Below are 16735 nucleotides of genomic sequence, written 5' to 3'. Positions count from 1 at the left end.
GCTCTCATATGGCATACGGAACATAACTGGTTGACAGGTGTCAACGAGGCCAATCCGGATTCGTCACCGGACACAGAATCTGAATCTGAAATTAAAATGGTCTCAGCATCAGAATTCTCCATAACTTCCAAAGGCCTCAATGTTCCAAACCACGAGCCCAGTAAAACATCACACATAAGCAGGTTGAATCACATAACAAACATGATTATAAACCCCCCTGTTCAATAACCCCCCTCAGGAGACATTAACCCTTGATTCCAAGATACTAAAGGAGACTCACTGAGACCCTTATGTTAAGTTAGACCCGCAAGGTGGTAGCCTCTCGGGAAAACCTTTGCATTACAGTACATTCATGAAGAAAGTAAAATGAAACAATCTTACCGGAATCTACGCCGTGGAACAGGAACACGGCCCTTCAAGTGTGACGGATAGTAGCATCGCCTCCGCCATGGACTTGAGAGAAGAAAGCAGGTAGCAGAGCGAAGTTCGACAATGCCGATTGCTTGAGGAGCTGTTAACATGAGTCGGGATGGTTTCGCAGAAAGACTCTCCCTGCATCTCCGGACTCTAACTTTCATCCAAGCCCTCACTGAGAGACTGACAGGATTACTTAAAACTCCTGTCCCATGCCGAAGAGTACTACCCTCCATAAGAGACAAAATAAATTCTGACACTTCTCTGCCAACCTCCTGGGACAAAGGACAAAGAATGACTGGGGGATGAGGGGAGTGGGAGGAGTATTTAAGCCTTTGGCTGGGGTGTCTTTGCCTCGTCCTGGTGACCAGGTTCTTATTTCCCAAAAGTAATGAATGCAGCTGTGGACTCTTTCCATTTAAGAAGAAAACAAGTAGATTGTCCCTTTAATATTTGGGGCATATTGAGGTTGATCAATAATATAAAAAATGTAATTTTATTAGATTTGTAAATTCAGATGTTACTTTAAATATTTAAAATATACTGCAAATTTGAAGGTATGAGTATGAAGTATATGCACCCAAAACATATTTCATAACTTAAAGTAACATTCCAGCCAAAATTAGAATCCACACAAAAGCATTTCAGTTTTTGAATATTAGCATTTTTGTAATATACATGTATTAGCAAAATTGCTTCTAATAAAAGCTATAGCTGTTTTAAGTATGCACCGTGCACCAGCATTTTAAACACAGCACTAGTTCAGAGAGCCTATAGGTACTTTTCTTATATGGTAATGACTCAATTTGTTAATTGCTGACATGATTACAAGCCCTGCAGGTGCTTTGAGCAACTGCAGTATTTAAAATGCTGGTGCACTGAGAAAATCCAGCTATGCTTTATATGCACGAGAAGAAAAAATACTAACACTAAAACAGTGATAACTTTTACTATGGGTATTTTTGCCAATACATGTATATTGCAAATTTGTTTCTATTCAAAGATGTAACTCATCTATATGCATTTAAATTTTGACCGGAAAGTCCCTTTAAATTTACATATAATAGTCTGTAGATTAACTAATGTTCCACTACTGTCATCGTATTAAAAGGATATTTACAGTATACTGCAAAGTACCAGATGCCAATGTATTCCTATATTTAATATTTATTAATGGCCAAAACATCTGAGTTCACAATAAAGAGTTTTCAGAATATTATTTAATGAACTAGAAGAGAGATAGAGAGGGCATGTGTGTGTACCATTCACATGACGCAGGGGGTGAGAGAGGACATGCGTGTGTACCATTCACATGAAGCAGAGAGTGAGCGAGAACATGCGTGTGTACCATTCACATGAAGCAGAGAGTGAGCGAGAACATGCGTGTGTACCATTCACATGAAGCAGAGGGTGAGAGAGGACATGCGTGTGTACCATTCACATGAAGCAGAGGGTGAGAGAGGACATGCGTGTGTACCATTCACATGAAGCAGAGGGTGAGAGAGGACATGCGTGTGTACCATTTACATGAAGCAGAGGGTGAGAGAGGGCATGTGTGTGTGTGTGTGTGTACCATTTACATGAAGCAGAGTATGAGAGAGAAGGGAAGAGAGGGCATGTGTGTGTGTACCATTTACATGAAGCAGAGGGTGAGAGAGAGGAAGAGAGGACATGTGTGTGTATTATTTACATGAAGCAGAGGGTGAGAGAGAAGGGAAGAGAGGGCATGTGTGTGTACCATTTACATGAAGCAGAGGGTGAGAGAGAAGGGAAGAGAGGGCATGTGTGTGTATCATTTACATGAAGCAGAGGGTGAGAGAGAAGGGAAGAGAGGGCGTGTGTGTGTGTATCATTTACATGAAGCAGAGGGTGAGAGAGAAGGGAAGAGAGGGCATGTGTGTGTGTATCATTTACATGAAGCAGAGGGTGAGAGAGAAGGGAAGAGAGGGCGTGTGTGTGTGTACCATTTACATGAAGCAGAGGGTGAGAGAGAGGAAGAGAGGACATGTGTGTGTATTATTTACATGAAGCAGAGGGTGAGAGAGAAGGGAAGAGAGGGCATGTGTGTGTTTCATTTACATGAATCAGAGTATGAGAGAGAAGGGAAGAGAGGGCATGTGTGTGTACCATTTACATGAAGCAGAGGGTGAGAGAGAAGGGAAGAGAGGGCATGTGTGTGTACCATTTACATGAAGCAGAGTATGAGAGAGAAGGGAAGAGATGGCATGTGTGTGTGCCATTTACATGAAGCAGAGGGTGAGAGAGGGCATGTGTGTGTGTACCATTTACATGAAGCAGAGTATGAGAGAGAAGGGAAGAGAGGGCATGTGTGTGTATTATTTACATGAAGCAGAGGGTGAGAGAGAAGGGAAGAGAGGGCATGTGTGTGTACCATTTACATGAAGCAGAGTATGAGAGAGAAGGGAAGAGAGGGCATGTGTGTGTACCATTTACATGAAGCAGAGTATGAGAGAGAGAAGGGAAGAGAGGGCGTGTGTGTGTACCATTTACATGAAGCAGAGTATGAGAGAGAAGGGAAGAGAGGGCATGTGTGTGTGCCATTTACATGAAGCAGAGGGTGAGAGAGGGCATGTGTGTGTATTATTTACATGAAGCAGAGGGTGAGAGAGAAGGGAAGAGAGGGCATGTGTGTGTACCATTTACATGAAGCAGAGTATGAGAGAGAAGGGAAGAGAGGGCGTGTGTGTGTACCATTTACATGAAGCAGAGTATGAGAGAGAAGGGAAGAGAGGGCGTGTGTGTGTATTATTTACATGAAGCAGAGGGTGAGAGAGAAGGGAAGAGAGAGCATGTGTGTGTACCATTTACATGAAGCAGAGTATGAGAGAGAAGGGAAGAGAGGGCGTGTGTGTGTATTATTTACATGAAGCAGAGGGTGAGAGAGAAGGGAAGAGAGGGCATGTGTGTGTGCCATTTACATGAAGCAAAGGGTGAGAGAGAAGGGAAGAGAGGGCATGTGTGTGTGTGTACCATTTACATGAAGCAGAGTATGAGAGAGAAGGGAAGAGAGGGCATGTGTGTGTGTACCATTTACATGAAGCAGAGTATGAGAGAGAAGGGAAGAGAGGGCATGTGTGTGTACCATTTACATGAAGCAGAGTATGAGAGAGAAGGGAAGAGAGGGCGTGTGTGTATCATTTACATGAAGCAGAGTATGAGAGAGAAGGGAAGAGATGGCATGTGTGTGTACTATTTACATGAAGCAGAGGGTGAGAGAGGGCATGTGTGTGTGTACCATTTACATGAAGCAGAGGGTGAGAGAGAAGAAAAGATAAGGTAGGGGTGTGAACCAAATATATTTTAGTATTACAATCTGTCTGTCCTGAGGCTCATCATTAACATAGGAGCAAAACATTTTAGAATCTGAGTTTTCTAACTGTGAAGCTTATACCATAGATCACTCACCTGCAGAGACATCTGATGGCTGAATATTCTGTACAAGTTCTCCATGTGATCCTGTGTCTAGATTTTCATTACTGTGACCTGTTAGTTCTAATAAAGAATAAAATGATTTTTTTGGATAAATGGATTTAAGTGCAGTTATCTCACACAATCTGATTATATAGTAATATTACACAACACATCATTAGTTGAAAACATTACTAGTAGCTTCTGCCATAGATCTGTTACCTGCAGAGACTTCTGATGGGGTCTCCACTGGCTGAATATTCTGTACAAGTTCTCCATGTGCTCCTGTGTCTAGATTTTCATCTCTGTAACTTGTTAGTTCTAATAAAGAATAAAATCAGTATATTTAGTTAAATGGATATGAAACAATTTTTGTTTCTTTTTGCTTATCCAGATATTGGGATCTGTTCCTGATTACCAAGACTGAATAGTGAGCTGGGTCACTGCTAAACCTCCAGCCTGCCTCTAATAGCACTGTCTGAGTGCTCCTCACAAATGTGAGTACCCTGTTTTTGGATACTTTTAGCTTATTTCCATTGTGTTACTGGTACACACATGCGCATCTCTTGTTCTTTATATATTTCTAAATATATCCATAACACTATCATCCAGAATGCTCTGCTAACAACATGAAGCATTGTTCTAACCCTTCATCTCATCTCTCTAGAGGTATGCATCTCTCCTGCTTGCTTTATATGCCGATTGCTCTTCCACGTCCCTTTAATCTGTTTGTAATACACTGGTATGCATCTCTCCCGTTTCCATTATCTGACTTGTGGCCCTTCCATGTTCCTTTAATCTGTTTGTAATACAATGCTGAGCAAAGGCTATCTGAGCCTTGGCCCCAGAGGCAGAACTTTTCTTCACTTTCTGTGATTACATTTTTTTAGTGAACAATTTTCTGCAGGTCATTTTGAAATGAAATAAAATTTTAAATCAGGTAGTTACACAAAATCATCAGTTCAATTGTAATGTGTTGATTAACTGGAGAGTAAAGCATTTTTTTTTAAGTTTTATAATTTAGGGATGCAGTTAAAAAATGCATTGTAAATAAGTTGCAAAAAAAAAAAAAAAAGGCATCTGAAAAAATGTTTCCTTTTCTCTTGGTTTAACATCACAAGGTAGAAATGTAGTAATAAAAAAGATGCATTGCTAACAAGAACATCTTACATTCAGAAAGATGAGAGCCAGGAAACAATAAATGCACTGCTGCTTTGCAACGCTACTCTGTATTTGACTGTTCTCTTCAAACAGCACTTTGCTCTGGATGCACTGTGATAAGGAACACTTACACAGTGCAGCCAGAGCACAGCAGTGTTTGAAGATAACAGTCTAATGTTGAGTAGCGCTGCAAAGTGTGTTAACAGTTCCTGCATGTGTCCTATTCTTTCTGCAGACATGCTGCATTTTCTGCGATGACATCTCAGATCACAGCATATTCTGCCTTGGCTATGTGTGCCCTGTGCTTCTAAGTGCCCTGTCTTACAAGTGGCGAGTTAAGAACTGGAGGGGGAAAACTGCAGTCCCACTAACAGGTAAAACTTACTAACTATACACCTGCACAATGCTCTCCTTCTGTCACTCTCACTCCTACTTGTGCTTGCTGCTTGTGATGTCTCTCCTAACCCTGACCCTGCAGCAATCACCACACTTTAACACTCTCACTCAGTCTCCCACTGTAAAAACTCTAGATCACGCAATCCTAATAATCTCATCTCTATTAACCCACAGCGCTTATCCCCTCTCTTTTCTTCTGCTCTTTGGAATGCACGCTCTGTCTGTAACAAACTTACAACTGTTCACAACCTGTTTGTTTCTAACGCCTTCAATCTTCTAGCAATTACTGAAACCTGGTTATCTTCTGACACTGCGTCCATTGCTGCTCTCACGCATGGTGGTCTCCACTTTAGCCACACACCTAGGCCAGGTGAGAGAAATGGTGGCTGTGTTAGTATCTTACTCTCCCCCTCCTGCTCCTATCAGCACCTGCATCCTCATCCATCTCTCTCCCCTCTCCCTCAGGGTGGCAGTTATCTATCACCCCCCCCCCCCCACCCCCGGACCAAATTCCCAATTCCTTGATAACTTTGCTGCCTGGCTTTCTCACTTTCTCTCTATAAATACACCTGCTCTAATCCTCGGGGACTTCAACATCCCCATTGATAACCCATCTGCCCCTGCTGTCTCTAAGCTTCTCTCACTCACAAACTCCTTTGGTCTCTCACAATCCACGCTATTCCCTACTCACCGCAACGGATACTCTATTGATCTAGTATTCTCTTATCTCTGCTCTCTCTCTGATGTCACCTGTCGCACATTTCCCATTTCAGACCACCATTTGCTCACCTTTAATCTTAATATACAGGCTAAACCTTCTTCTCCCCCTCACACCTGTAAAAATCTGCACACTGTGGATCCTCTCCAACTTTCCAAACGTATTCAAAAACGCCTCCCCCACACTTCCACAATATCCTGCCCTGACCTTGCTACAACCCACTATAACAATACTCTCTCCTTTGCACTTGGCACTTTTGCTCCTCCCCAAATACGCAAAACCCCACATCTTCAGCTCCAACCCTGGCACTCTAAGCAAACAAGCTACCTGCAAAAATGTTCCCGTGCTGCTGAACGCGACTGGAGGAAATCGCGCTCTGAACCAGATTTCCTCCACTATAACTTCATTCTTTATTCTTACTCCTCTGCCCTTCACTTAGCCAAGCAAACCTACTTCTCTTCTCTTATATCTACTCACTCCTCAAACCCTAAATGTCTCTTCTCCATTTTCAACTCTCTCCTTTATCCACCTGCACCACCCCCTTCATCTGCCTTTAGTGCTCAAGACCTGGCAGACTACTTTTTCAACAAAACACTTACCATCTGAAGTAATATCCCAACACAAGACTCCAACCTTCCATCTCCGCCCCCTGCCACCCCCTCCATCACTCTCAGCACCTTCCCCCCCAACCACTGAGAATGAAGTGAGTTCCCTAATGTCTTCCTCACACCTCACACCACAGCCCACTTGACCCTATCCCTTCACATCTAATACCTTCTCTGTCTTCTACCCTCACTCCAGCTCTTACTCACATATTCAACCTATCCCTTACTACTGGTGCATTCCCATCTGCCTTCAAACATGCAAAGGTCACCCCCCTCCTCAAAGAACCCTCCCTCGACCCCAATGCTCCTGCAACTACCGCCCCACATCACTGCTACCGCTAGCTTCAAAAGTCCTGGAAAAACTAGATTTCGATTGCCTAACCCGCTTCTTGTCCTCCAACTCATTGCTTGACCCCTTGCAATCTGGCTTCCTTCCCCAACACTCAACTGAGAATGCCCTTACCAAGGTTCCCAACGATCTTCTTTTTGCTAAAAACAACGGCCACTACTCAATACTTATCTTACTTGACCTGTGTGCTGCCTTTGACACCGTTGACCATCCCCTTCTCCTATGGACTCTCAGCTCCCTTGGGCTCTCTGACACTGCCCTCTACTGGATCCACTCTTATCTCTCTAATAGTTCCTTTTCTGTTTCTTTTGCTGGCAACTCCTCCTATCCATTGCCTCTGTCTGTTGGAGTACCTCAAGGCTCTGTTCTGGGTTCTCTACTCTTCTCTATTTATACTTCCTCACTGGGTAAACCTATCAGTAGCTATGGCTTCAACTATCACCTTTATGCTGATGATACTCAGATCTACCTATCCACCCCTGCACTCTCTCCTTCTGTCCTTTCTCACATCAGTGTCTGCTTATCTGGCATTTGTTCTTGGATGGCCTCTCACCACCTAAAAATCAACATGTGCAAGACTGAGTTCCTTTTAATCCCTCCCCTCTAATTCTACCCCGGTTTCTAACTTTTCAATCACTGTTGGTGACACCACTATCTCCCCATCACCCCAAGTCCACTGCCTAGGAGTTACACTTGACTCCAATCTGTCCTTCATACCCCACATCTAATTGCTCTCTTCATCCTGTCGCAACCACCTACGCAATATCTCCAAAATTCATCCGTTTCTGAGTGCTGAAACTACTAAACAGCTAATCCACTCCCTGGTAATTTCCCAACATGACTACTGTAATAACCTACTAACTGGCCTCCCTCTCTCCCGCCTCTCCCCTCTTCAATCCATCCTAAATGCCTCTGCTAGGCTAATCCACCCCTCCCGACAATCTGTATCTGCTGCACCTATCTGCGAGTCCCTTCACTGGCTCCCCATTCACAGCAGAATTAAATTCAAAATTCTCACTCCGACCTACAAAGCCCTTACCAACGCAGCCCCACCCTACCTGTCCTAACTCATTAACAAATATACTCCAGCCTGCCCCCTAAGATCCAACAATGACCTGCTCCTTGCATCTTCTACCATCACCTCCTCCCATGCTAGACTACAGGACTTCTCTCATTCGGCACCAACCATCTGGAACGCATTTCCTCAAGCTGTCAGACTTTCCCTTAACCTTTCCCCCTTTAAATGCTCCCTTAAGACCTTTTGGTTCAGGGAAGCCTATCTCCAAATCAGTAACAAATTAATTCCACTTGCCGAATAGCTGCCCTCATCTAACGCCACACTAACATCATTCTCACATCTGCAGTCCCCACCTCCTGTTTCTCACCCTCCTACCCATCTAGATTGTAAGTTCCAATGGGAACAGGGCCCTCAATTCCCCCTGTATTGGTTTGTTAAACTTTGTCTGGTGTCTTTTATATTGTATTGTACTGTACTTTTATCTTTGTACCCATGGACAGCGCTACCGAATCTGTTGGCGCTTTATAAAATAATAATAATAATAATAATAATAATAATAATAATAATAATAATAATAATAGGTGCATTTCCTGAGTGAGATATTTATTACTATACAGCGTTACCGAAAATTTCATTTCCTGGGATCTCCGTAGTCCTTACTGCTTGGTGAGTCTCCATCATGACGTCCCTGTAAAGCTCCTTGTGTTCCTCTATATACTCCCACTCCTCCATAGAGAAATATACAGCAACATCATCACACTTTATAGGCATCTGAAACACACACAACTCATTCAGCGCTGACACAGGGACTGGTTCTGTCACACACTTTTACTGACAGAGCCAAGATAATGTTAATGTGAACATACAGAGACACAGACAGTAGGTAGGAAATACACACAAGGCCAGATGGGTCAGTAAAGGGAGTCACTGTGCCCTGATGCTGCTATAATGTCCCATTCCCCAGCAGTTCTCACCTCTCCACTCAGCTGTTGAACGCTGCTGTGGGAGGGCCTCTTCTTCACAAGGGTGTATTCCTATAATATGTATGAGAAAGATCATCAGACTCCATTTGCCTGGACTAACAAGTTTTTTTTTTTTTTTACTTCTCTCGATCATCACAAAACATATAAATAAATAAAATATAGTGGATAATTTTGTGGGACCACTATGGATAAAAGCTGCTAAAGACATGAGCTCAGGAATATAGACATTGCTGGAACATTAAATGTATGACAACAAATGCAAGAAGCGTGACAGGTAAAATGGGGGAGCTGACGCTCTTAGTTGCAGAAGAGGACTATGATGTTATCAGTATAACTGAAACTTGGTGGGATGATTCACATGTCTGGGCAGTTAACTTAGAGGGGTATACTTTATTTAGGAGGGACAGAAATAATAAAAGGGGTGGAGGAATCTGCATGTATATTAAACCTAACCTTAAACCTACAATAAGGGAAGATATTTCTGATACAGGCGACAATGTAGAGACCCTGTGGGTGGAAATAAAGAGTGGGGGGAAAAATCCTAACAAAATATTACTAAGAACATGCTACAAGCCCCCCAACATTAGTGACCTGGATGAAACTCAAATACTAATACAAATAGGTAAGGCTGCTAATAACAGTGCTGTAATTATGGGGGATTTTAACTACCCTGATATAAACTGGGCCAATGAAACTAGTAATTCAGTTAAGGGGGATAGATTTATAAATGTTCTCAGGGATAACTTCTTGTCACAATTAATAGAGGAGCCAACTAGGAGTAACGCTATATTGGATTTAGTGCTATCAAATAATACAGATATAATATCAAACATAGAAGTCAAAGAACATTTGGGTAACAGTGATCATAAAATGGTCACATTTGAAATTTCTTTTCATAAGCAGTGTCTTAAAGGTTTAACCAAGACTTTTAACTTTAAGAAAGCAAAATTCAACGATTTAAGGAAATCATTAAATAACATAAATTGGGACAAAGTATTCTCTATAAAAATACAGAGGATAAATGGATAACGTTTAAAACTTTGTTAAATAAATATACATATCAACAAATACCATATGGTTATAAAAATAAAAATACAAAATCCAAGCCAATGTGGCCGAATATAAATGTGTTAAGAGAAATTAGGAAAAAAACGTAGCATTTAAATTATTCAAAGAAAATAGTACAGACTCAAAATTTCATATTTATAAGGAATGTAACAAAGCATGCAAAAAAGCAATCAAATTAGCCAAAATTGAAAATGAAAAATAAATTGCAAAGGATTCTAAATCTAACCCTAAAAGGTTCTTCAAGTACATAAATAGCAAAAAAATCTAAGAAAGACAATATAGGTACATTAAAATGCGGGGAGGGTAGAAGGCTGAGATACTAAACCAGTTTTTTTCTTCAGTATACACAAGAGAGGAACCATTGGATGATACTTTAGAACAAAATAGAACATGCCAGCCCATACCATTAATTGGGTAATGTATAGAGGATATCAGGAACAAATTGGATAATATTAATGTAAATAAAACTCCAGGCCCAGATGGAATACACCCAAGGGTGTTAAGGGAACTTAGCACTTTTATAGACAAACCTCTACTCTTAATTTTTCAAGACTCATTATCCTCAGGCATGGTACTCAAGGATTGGCGTAAAGCTGCTGTGGTGCCACTCTTCAAAAAGGGAAGTAAGGATGATCCAGGAAGCTATAGACCAGTTAGTCTGACATCAATAGTGGGGAAGATATTTGAAGGGATTATATTGATGAGTATATTCGTGTAAACAAGATTATGAGTTCTAATCAGCATGGTTTTATGAGAAATAGATCATGTCAAACTAATCTAATTCGATTCTATGAGGAAGTAAGTAAAAATATAGATAAAGGGGAATCAGTTGATGTGATATACTTAGATTTTGCAAAGTCGTTTGATACAGTGCCACATGAGAGATTAATGCACAAAATTAAGGGACTGGGAATAGCTGAAAATGTTAGTTTGTGGATAAATAACTGGATAAAAGATAGGGAGCAACGAGTAGTAGTAAATGGATCATACTCAGATTGGACAAAGGTAATCAGTGGAGTACCCCAGGGATCAGTGCTGGGCCCTATTCTTTTTAATATTTTTATAAATTACTTGGAGCTAGGATTAAATAGCGACATCTCTATTTTTGCAGATGATACTAAGTTAAGTAAGGTCATTAGGTCAGAGCAGGATGAACTTTCGTTACAAAGGGACTTGCAAAAAGTATGGGCAGGTAAATGGAAAATGAGATTTAATACGGGAATATGCAAGGTTCTACATTTTGGAAGTAAAAATAAGCAGGCAACGTATTATTTAAATGGGACAAGACTTAGCCAAACACAGGAGGAAAGGGATTTGGGGGTAGTAATAGATAACAAGCTAAAGATGGGTGCACAATGCAGGGCAGCAGCTTCAAAGGCTAATAAGATACTAGCATGTATTAAAAGAGGCATTGACTCAAGGGAGGAAAGCATAATTATGTCCCTATATAAAGCCCTGGTAAGACCTCACCTTGAGTATGGAGTGCAGTTCTGGGGACCAATCGCAAAAAAATATATTGCAGAACTAGAAAAAGTTCAGAGAAGGGCCACAAAGCTAATAAGGGGATTGGAGAATTTAACCTATGAGGAGAGGCTAGCCAAACTGGGTCTGTTTTCTTTAGAAAAAAGGCGCTTAAGAGGTGACATGATTACTTTATATAAATATATTCAAGGCCCATATACAGAGATGGCAGAAGCTCTGTTTATTCCAAGAAAATTGTTTGTGACCAGAGGTCACAATTTAAGGTTGGAGGAAAAGAGATTTAATCTCCTGCAACGGAAACGTTTTTTCACTGTAAGAGCAATAAAATTGTGGAACTCATTACCAAGGGAGGTAATGAATGCCAATACCCTAGATACATTTAAAAATTATTTGGATACATTTCTGTCTATAAACAAAATTCATGGATATGATTGCTAGTATTAAATGGGTCACCTTTTAGTGGGATTATTTAAGCTTAACTGGAGCTTTTTGTATATATTTAAGATTTGTATAGGTTGAACTCGATGGACTTCGGTCTTTTTTTAACCTCATCTACTATGTTACTATGTTATTTGAGAGGGTGTGATGGGGGGAGTTGAGCAATTGATTGATAGGAGGTTCTGTTGGTGCTGGGGTCCCTTGGGTATTAAGGCTTTTTTTGTAGTTGGGGTCATGCAGAGGGGCCTTTAGGTTCGGGAGGGAGTTTTAGCAATAGATGTCATGTAGTAGAGCTTTGTATGCTTAGGATTTTTCTTTATAGTGGGAGGGATCTTGGGTGTTAGGATTAGTATTTTTTGCAGCAGCAGAGGTTTGTGCAGAGGGGCCCTGGGTGCTGGGGGAGGATTTGTGTTGGAGGTAGGGGCGTATTATGGCCTACGCCAACAAGACCGGTGCCTAGGGCAGCAGATTTGGGAGGGCCAGCACATCTGCCCTATCCTCTCTCTAAAAGCCAGCACACAGTACAGTGAGCGATAAAGTGCAGGCTTTTACAGAGAAGACAAGGCATGTGCACTGATTAAGGTCGCTCTTCACAGGTAGTGCTCTTTAAACCATTGCTTCATTTAGAGCCGCCGGCATTTTTTCAGTGGAAGCGTTCTTGGTGAGAAACTTGCCCGGGAATATGCTTACAAGGTGAGGCTTGAGGAGAAGACCTTGTGCCGATATGCTGCCTCCCCTTGTCAGCTGTGGCGGGTCTGCAAGCGCAGTGCTTATTGCAGGTCTTAGTAACTAACAGACTGGATACGTCTGTGCACTGCTTAGATCAGCTTGTGATGTCTAATCATAAACTCGCAGTGCTAATGTATGTTAGCTACTAATAGCTAGCTTTCGCTGCGTTCATGAACCCACGGAGTAAATAGTAAACGGACACTTAAAAAGTTTATTTACTTGAATGATGGTAATTACTGTATGTTGTTGCATGTGAAGGGTAGTGATTGTTTCAAAGTGTATTCTTCTTTCCCTCCCATCCTTGCTCTCTTCTTTCCATTTCTCCCTCAACTCCCGTCTCCCTCCTACCCTCCCTTCTTTATTTCCCTCTCTTCTTTCTCTCAACTCCCTCCCTTGCTCCCTTCTTTCACTCTTTTCTTTCCCTCCCCCCTTTTCTCCTCTCCCTCCCTTCCTTCATTCCCTCCCTTTCTCTCCTCTTCTTCTTTTCTCTCCCTTTTCTTTAAGGGAGAAAATGGTATGACATGCATGCAATTCAACCCACCTGTATGCAAGTGTAACAACAACACATTTTACACACTGACCCCCAAAAATATTAAGGGGGAAAAAGATCTAAAACCGTGGGGGGCATCAGAATTTTGAGTGCCTAGGGCAGCACAAAACCTAAATACGCCACTGGTTGGAGGGTTGTGCAGGTGAGTAAGCTTAATGGGAAAGTCTACTTTATTTTATTTATTATTTAAAAAGATAGATAACGCCTTTACTACCCATTCCCAGATACGCATAACCAACAATGTTATATTTAAATATTTTTTAACAACTAAACCTCTAAATCTCTGCTTGTTTCTAAGTCCCTGGAGGTCACCTCTTATCACAGTGCTTTTTATTAACTTTTCACAGCAAGACAGTGCAAGTCCATGTGTGAAATAGATAAACATTATGCTCACTCCTGTGGAGTTATGCAGGAACCAGCACTAGTTGGCTAAAAGGCAAACTTGTAAAAAGCACTGAGATAAGGGGCAGTCTGCAGAAGCTTAGATACAGATAATGATAAAGCAAAAAAGTATATTAGTATAACAGTGATGGTGATGCAAAACTGGTGAATGGGTAATAAAGAGATTATCTATCTTTTTAAACAATAACAATTTTGAAGTAGCCTGTCCCTTTTAAAAGGGACACTCAAGTCAAAATAAACCTTTATGATTCAGATAGAGCATGCAGTTTTAAGACACTTTCCAATTTACTTCCATTATCAAATTTTGCACAATCTTTTTATATACACTCTTTCTGGGGAACAAGATCCTACTGAGCATGTGCACAAGTTCACAAGGTAACCGTATACTAGCGTTGTGGAATTTGTTGGCGCTCTACAAATAACTGATAATATTAATAATAGTCTGTGATTGCTAATGTCTGTCACATGATACAGGGGGCCGGCAAAATGGGAGAAAAAATAAATTTGTCAGGAAAAAATCTGTTTATTTGAAATTCAGAGTAGGTGTTATTGCTTTGTCTTTTTATTATGCACTTGTTAATTATGCAATTCTACTGCATTTAGAGGCCCTTTAAGTTAGTGTTAGTGAGATGGTCTGGTTAGGGTTTGTCTGATGGTCTGGGTGAGCTGAAGCTAGGGTTAGTGAGACGTCTGGGTGAGATGAAGTTAGGGTTAGTGAGATGATCTAGGTGAGATGAGGTTAGGGTTAGTGAGATGGTCTGGGTGAGATGAGGTTAGGGTTAGTGAGATGGTCTGGGTGAGATGAAGTTAGGGTTAGTGAGATGGTCTGGGTGAGATGAAGTTAGGGTTAGTGAGATGGTCTGGGTGAGATGAAGTTAGGGTTAGTGAGATGGTCTGGGTGAGATGAAGTTAGGGTTAGTGAGATGGTCTGGGTGAGATGAAGTTAGGGTTAGTGAGATGGTCTGGGTGAGATGAAGTTAGGGTTAGTGAGATGGTCTGGGTGAGATGAAGTTAGGGTTAGTGAGATGGTCTGGGTGAGATGAAGTTAGGGTTAGTGAGATGGTCTGGGTAAGCTGAGGTTAGGGTTAGTGAGATGGTCTGGGTGAGATGAAGTTAGGGTTAGTGAGATGAAGTTAGGGTTAGTGAGATGGTCTGGGTGAGATGGAGTTATGGTTAGTGAGATGGTATGGGTAAGCTGAGGTTAGGGTTAGTGAGATGGTCTGGGTGAGATGAGGTTAGGGTTAGTGAGATGATCTAGGTGAGATGAGGTTAGGGTTAGTGAGATGGTCTGGGTGAGATGAAGTTAGCGTTAATGAGATGGTCTGGGTGAGATGAAGTTAGAATATGTTGTGCTCCTCACAGCGTCTCCTCTATATCCTACTAGCTCCCCAGAAAGAGCAAGACACCTAGTTTGTCTACAGATTCAAAAAACAGTTGGATTAGAATCTAGGGAGCGCCTCACAATGGGCCGGGATATATCTAAATAACATTAATGTGACTGTGAAAAGGTTATAACAAATTTATTCATACATACAGGATAAAAGGTATTTAAAATTGCAATCAAGCTGTGTTAAAATTACTCAACGCACAGATACATATCCTCTCATACAAAAAATATATAATATCATACAAAGTAATAGTATATAAAAACACAGAAAGAAATTATCATGGATCCATGAATACAGTAAAAAATATGAATAAAACCATATGGCAGGTACAAAAATACAATCCTAAATGTTAAAAATACAATCCTAAATGTTAAAAAACTTAAATGGTGAGAATATCAAAGATAAGCGATTCCTAAATATAATTAGTGTGTAAACAATATGTAGTGTCTCCAAATGTGATAGAAAATCCCTGAATACAGGGATTAGGATAGTGTTCCAAGTAGTGAGATGGTCTGGGTGAGATGAAGTTAGGGTTAGTGAGATGGTCTGGGTGAGATGAAGTTAGGGTTAGTGAGATGGTCTGGGTGAGATGAAGTTAGGGTTAGTGAGATGGTCTGGGTGAGATGAAGTTAGGGTTAGTAAAATGGTCTTGGTGAGATGAAGTTAGGGTTAGTGAGATGGTCTGGGTAAACTAAAGTTATGGTAAGTAAGATAGATCTGGTTTATCAAAGGCAGCATAGTAAATAGGACCAGTGTTACATGACATTACCCAGCAGCTCTTACCTCTCCGGTCAGCAGGCAGATGATGCCCAGGGCCTGACTCAGGAACTGCTCTGCCATCTGCTTCCTGTATTTGTTCATCTTGTTCTTTGTCAGTGACTGAGTCAGATGCTATAAATGTGACACCTGCAAGAAGAAAGGAAGACGGTTAACGTGAAAGATCAGAAATAATCAGAGCTCTTCCTGTATTTTTATTATGGTAAAGAGATGATTATGTGATATTTATCATGTTTATTTCATTTATGCACAATCTAATTCTACACATGTGACCAACTGCATGTAGAGCAGATAACATATAAAGTGATAAAATGTGACAATCTTGATATAGCAGGTTTGACAAACGTTATGGGGTTTAATATTAGTATCATGAGAAGCAAGAGAAGGTGACTGTATACAGGAATATGCACAGTTATCTGATAAATCAGGAAGCGCTGCGGAATCTGTTGGCACTCTACAAATAACCAATAATAATAATAATAAAAACAAATGTAAAATACTAAGTGCCACAGCTCCCTGGTTACCAGTCATCCTGTAATTTATGGGATTATCCCAAACTGGTAGATCTGTCTTGCTGCCCCTCAATTCTTCATCTGCTATTTATGCTCAAACAGGAATCATATAACCCACATATTACATTGATCATAAAATAAAATTACAAATTATGTGAGTCCTGTACTGGTTCTCAGTCCTCCTCTGCCTCACACCTAAGCCCCTGTACAAGATCTAAGTCTCCTCTGTCTCGCAACTCTGTCCCTGTACAGATTCTCAGACCCCTTTTTCTCACATCCCATCCCTTGTACAGGCTGTCAACCCCCCTCTGTCCCA

At 41.1% G+C, this 16735-nt stretch overlaps 1 protein-coding gene across 2 annotated transcripts in view; it reads right to left on the bottom strand.

Annotated features, from left to right (window-relative positions):
• Positions 1–16192, bottom strand: part of LOC128657306 (oocyte zinc finger protein XlCOF7.1-like) — a 142113-nt gene extending 125921 nt beyond the window's left edge. For both annotated transcript variants that reach the window (XM_053711599.1, XM_053711600.1), the window contains exons 1-5: positions 15914–16192; positions 9065–9124; positions 8714–8861; positions 4066–4164; positions 3841–3927 (exon numbers count right to left, since the gene is read on the bottom strand). In XM_053711599.1, the coding sequence (XP_053567574.1) occupies positions 3841–3927; positions 4066–4164; positions 8714–8861; positions 9065–9124; positions 15914–15991 (472 nt within the window). In that variant the 5' untranslated portion in view covers positions 15992–16192. The remainder of the gene's footprint in view (positions 1–3840; positions 3928–4065; positions 4165–8713; positions 8862–9064; positions 9125–15913) is intronic.
• Positions 16193–16735: the final 543 nt, after the last annotated feature.

The sequence above is a fragment of the Bombina bombina genome, chromosome 4, assembly GCF_027579735.1.
Source record: "Bombina bombina isolate aBomBom1 chromosome 4, aBomBom1.pri, whole genome shotgun sequence".
NCBI lineage: Eukaryota > Metazoa > Chordata > Amphibia > Anura > Bombinatoridae > Bombina > Bombina bombina.
The sequence above is the reverse complement of the archived record's forward strand: the minus strand, read 5'-3'. Positions and strand labels throughout refer to the sequence as shown.